This window comes from Cyprinodon variegatus, unplaced genomic scaffold, assembly GCF_000732505.1.
Source record: "Cyprinodon variegatus isolate N-32 unplaced genomic scaffold, C_variegatus-1.0 Scaffold386, whole genome shotgun sequence".
NCBI lineage: Eukaryota > Metazoa > Chordata > Actinopteri > Cyprinodontiformes > Cyprinodontidae > Cyprinodon > Cyprinodon variegatus.
Window position 1 is genome coordinate 226,085 of NW_015150839.1, and position 4,091 is coordinate 230,175.

General features: G+C 43.6%; 1 protein-coding gene across 1 annotated transcript in view; it reads right to left on the bottom strand.

The window, feature by feature from the left end:
- piezo1 (piezo-type mechanosensitive ion channel component 1) overlaps positions 1-4,015 on the bottom strand; it is a 114,317-nt gene extending 110,302 nt beyond the window's left edge. The window contains exon 1 of the mRNA XM_015387142.1: positions 3,557-4,015. Within this exon, the coding sequence (XP_015242628.1) occupies positions 3,557-3,620 (64 nt within the window). The 5' untranslated portion in view covers positions 3,621-4,015. The remainder of the gene's footprint in view (positions 1-3,556) is intronic.
- Between the last annotated feature and the right edge of the window lie 76 nt (positions 4,016-4,091).

Here is a 4,091-nt window from a genome sequence, read left to right on the forward strand (position 1 = left end):
GGTACCAGTTCAGCATGGAGCAGTATCAGCTCAGTATCCAGCGGTGGTGGCTCAGTGGAATCAGCACGGCGGTGACAGCTTTCTGGACCAGAACTCTTTCTCAGCCATAACAGAACCTCTGAGCGGTTAGCTTCAAAAGGTTTACTGGGAAATGTGGAAGGAGAACTCTTGACCTGTTTCAATGGACAGCATCGACTCAGAACCTGCTTTTCTGCTACAGTCATCTAACGGTTGAGTCTCGGTTCTGATCCGAATCAGCTGATCCAGTCATTAAAAATCAAGGCAATGCTTTGATTGATTCACTTTTAGCTTTCTACATTTAGACTTTCATAGAGCAAAGAGTCTGAGTAAGAAAACCCACATTTCTGTCATTGGTTGAGTTACAGACTGACTAAACAAGGTGCCCTAGTGGCTCCTAATAGAGACTGACTCATAACTTCTGATTCAGGGAATAAAGGAAGGAGTGTTTCACTTCTGAAACAGATGATGAGTTCAGGCTTTTCAGAATGACCAAAGATCTTCCTTATGTCAGATCAGTTCAGCAATCCTCTCATTTAAGGTCAAAACATCCTCAACATCAGCATCATGTCTCCTGGAAAATCAGCATTATGCCTCCTGGTATAAGTTCTACCTTTGAGTCAATCAGTCGGACCTCTGCTACCTAAAAACCTCTGTTCTTTAGGGTGGATATATTAGTCAATGACTGATCTGAGCTGCTGTAGGAGCCGTCTGTTGGTAACCGCTTCCTCTCTGTCACACTGACAGCGTTTTAAACCACGCGCCTCATTGTGGCGGTCTGATCTGGTTCTGTTTACATCACAATCTGTGGTTGATGCCAGACTCATACAGACAATACAGACTCATGTTGTTAAATGAGGAGTCGTGGAAGTGGGTTCAAAAAAGGTCATCATGTTAAAACTGAGCCCAGCTATTAGCTTCATTGGAGATAAAATTAAGTATTTTTCAGGTCAACATTCATCTCTTGGTGCGTATGGATGTTCCATTTAGACTTTTCTAACACTTAGGGTCGGATCCGCTGCAGGTACCAGATCTACCCGAGCCCTGCACACACCAGTGACACTATATGATTGGATGAACGTTACCACATGATGTAAAACACCGTGGTTGCCTGGACAACGATTATAAATATGCAGCATCCGTGTGCTGAGTAGGGAGCATCTGTAGCAATAAAGTGTCAAATGATGATCAAGTTTTACCTGATTGATGACAAAACTGATCTGTTGGTACTTTGTTTATGGTGAACAAAGTACCAAAGCTCTTCTTCATATCATGGTTAGACCATGGTATAAAGGGGGAGAGCTGGGTAGCGCTGTGGCTAGCTTTGTATGGGTATATGGCTTATACCCACTTCTAAAATGATACGCACAATTGAGGAGAATCTTAAAGCCAAATTTCCCATTTTTTTCCCAGGCTGGTGAAGGCATCACCTTCATTACTCTGCTTCTAATTGCTAGCACTCACTGGCTTTAGTGATTATATTGTTTAACTGTAGGCATGACGATTTAATAATCCTTCAATAGCAGAAATTAGATGACGTTAAGTAAATACTATAAAGGAATATTTGGGTAAACCACAGGCTAACAGGTTAGCCTCTTTTAGCTCGGTCCATATTACGCTACACTAGTTTTAACTTCATATCAACAACAACCTTTTATTTTCTAATATTAGTAGTAGTAGAATAATTGTTTTATTTGTCTATAATCTAAATGAAATTTTTAAGATCTTCGCATCCTCAGATCTTAATAAGCAGAGTGTTTGTGTCTCCGTGGTAAATGGCAGAGCTCAGTCAGTCTTAGAAGGCAGTTCTGTCCTTCAAGACTGAGAATGATCATTTTCTACCTTCGGCTACTTTAGATCACAGATGAAATTTAAAATAATAGCATATAAAGGTAATATGTTGAGACTCCAGAACAGATCTGATTCTTAAGAAACGATTGCATATGATGATGTCATAAGAAAACGGGGCCCCCGAGCAGATCTGGTACCTACACCGTCACTGAGTATATGGGAAGACATTTGCTCCAATATCAATAAAAGCAAAATATAAATAAATAAATAAAAGATAATAAAGAATAATAATAATCAGGATTGAACCAGTTGAACATTTTGTTTCACTTTGTAAGGCACAGAGACAAGATTAAGAAATCTGCACAGATTGGGATCTGCTCATATGTAGCAGGAGCCTCTGCAAACACTGCAGTGAGACATAAAAATATCAGACCAGAGATCAAAAGACCTGAGCTTAACTGTTACAAGTGGTGTAGTGCGGGGTATACGTGGGTATACAGCGTATGTTCACTTCTAAAAACCCCGTGATCCACACAATTAAGCCAAATTTCCCATTTTTTTCCTAGGCTGGTGAAGGCATCACCTTCACTACTTTGCTTCTAATTGGCTAGTACTCACTGGCTTCAGTGATTATATCAGTTAACTGTAGGCATGACGATTTCATAATCCTTCCTACCTGAGATCAGATAGCAGAAATTACACATCTAAATCTAGATCAGTCATTTTTTCTTAAAATAAGTGCACTTGTTGAGGCGGTAAAAGAGACATTTTGCCAATGGAACAAGGCAGTTTAAACTTCAAATAAGAAAACACAATTTTATTGTCTTATTTTAACTGCATGTTATCTAATCATGTTATCTCATATTCCTACTCAACTTAAGGGTATATACACTAAATTTAAGACATTTTTACTTATTTCGAGATGACATTAAGTAAATACTATAAAGGAATGTTTAGGTAAACATCATAGAGCGGTCTGACATGACATTGTTTCTGGGCGCATTAAAAAAGAGGGTGAGCATCCCCGCTTCTCCAGGGACCCCTACACTACTGCCTGTTACTCTTTGCACAGACAGACCAAATGTTTTCCAGCAGCACCTAGAGCCAAAGTAGTCTCTGGCATGTGCCTTTTAAAAAATAGCATATGCCAGTTGAAAAGTGGCATATGCACATTTTCTCCAGCACATACACACATTTATAACCACATATATAAACACACATATAAGAGCTTTGATGAAACCAGCAAAGTTTCACCAAACTCAAGTGACTTGTTTTAGAGACCTGCATCGGACTCCAAGCAGCTGAATGTGTTTGCTTGTGCCTCGGGCCGGCCCTGCCTCTGGAAGGCAGAATCACAGCCTGTTCTTTAGATTGTAATGAGTCAGAACAGTTGGAGTTTGTTTCTGCTTGTTTGGTAAAAACCCAGAGCGCACCTTGGAAGCTCAAAACTCTCTGAAAAACAGAGAGAAACAGAGAGAGAGAGAGTCCTATTCCACCCCCTCCCTTTCATTTGTGCGGCTCCCAGGAGCCCAAAGTGGCCCCGCGCGCCGCTGAGCTACTTTAACCCGGAGGAAGGTGCGAGTCTCTCAGGTTCCTAAGGAGCTGAGGTCTGGAGGAGGCCATGGTCTCCTCTGCAGCTCCTGCAGCGGATCGGATCCTCCCTGTCACGAGTTTCAGCGCAGCGCTGTGGTGGAAAAAAAGTTGTGTCGTGGACGTGGAGTGAAAGTTCCACTCAGAAAGAGCCTACCTGTTAGGAGGACGGCCGGCAGCAGGAAGCAGTAGACCAGCCAGACGATCACCTGGAGATCCATGTCAGTCTGTCTGTCTGTCTGTGTGCGCTGACAGTCAGCAGCCAGCCCGTCCTCTGGGCTCCATCTAAATGCGGATCAGTTTACCAGAGCAGCTCCTCGTTCGCGTCCAGCCAGCAGACAGAAAAACTCCCAACATGTCTCCAAATGTTCGCCCCTCCGCGCGCCGGGATGGAGCTTTTGTTTTCGGGGCGTTTTCAGCCGCAGACCATGTGCCAACGGCGCATCCGCTGCCCTCTCTGCGCCTCTGAGGAGGAAGGAAAGTTTAGAGCGCGCGGCTCGTGTCGGCAGGCGCGCGCTGAAGGAACTCTGCTCAAAGTGGAAAATGTGATTCACTGGAGCAGCGAGTCTGAGGGGCGTTCATAGAGGAGCTATTCTCTGGTCACCTCCCTGTTTAGCCAAGCCTGTGGAAGCAGCGCCTGGGGCCGCTGAGGCGCGTGTGTGTGTGTGTGTGTGTGTGTGTGTGTGTGTGTG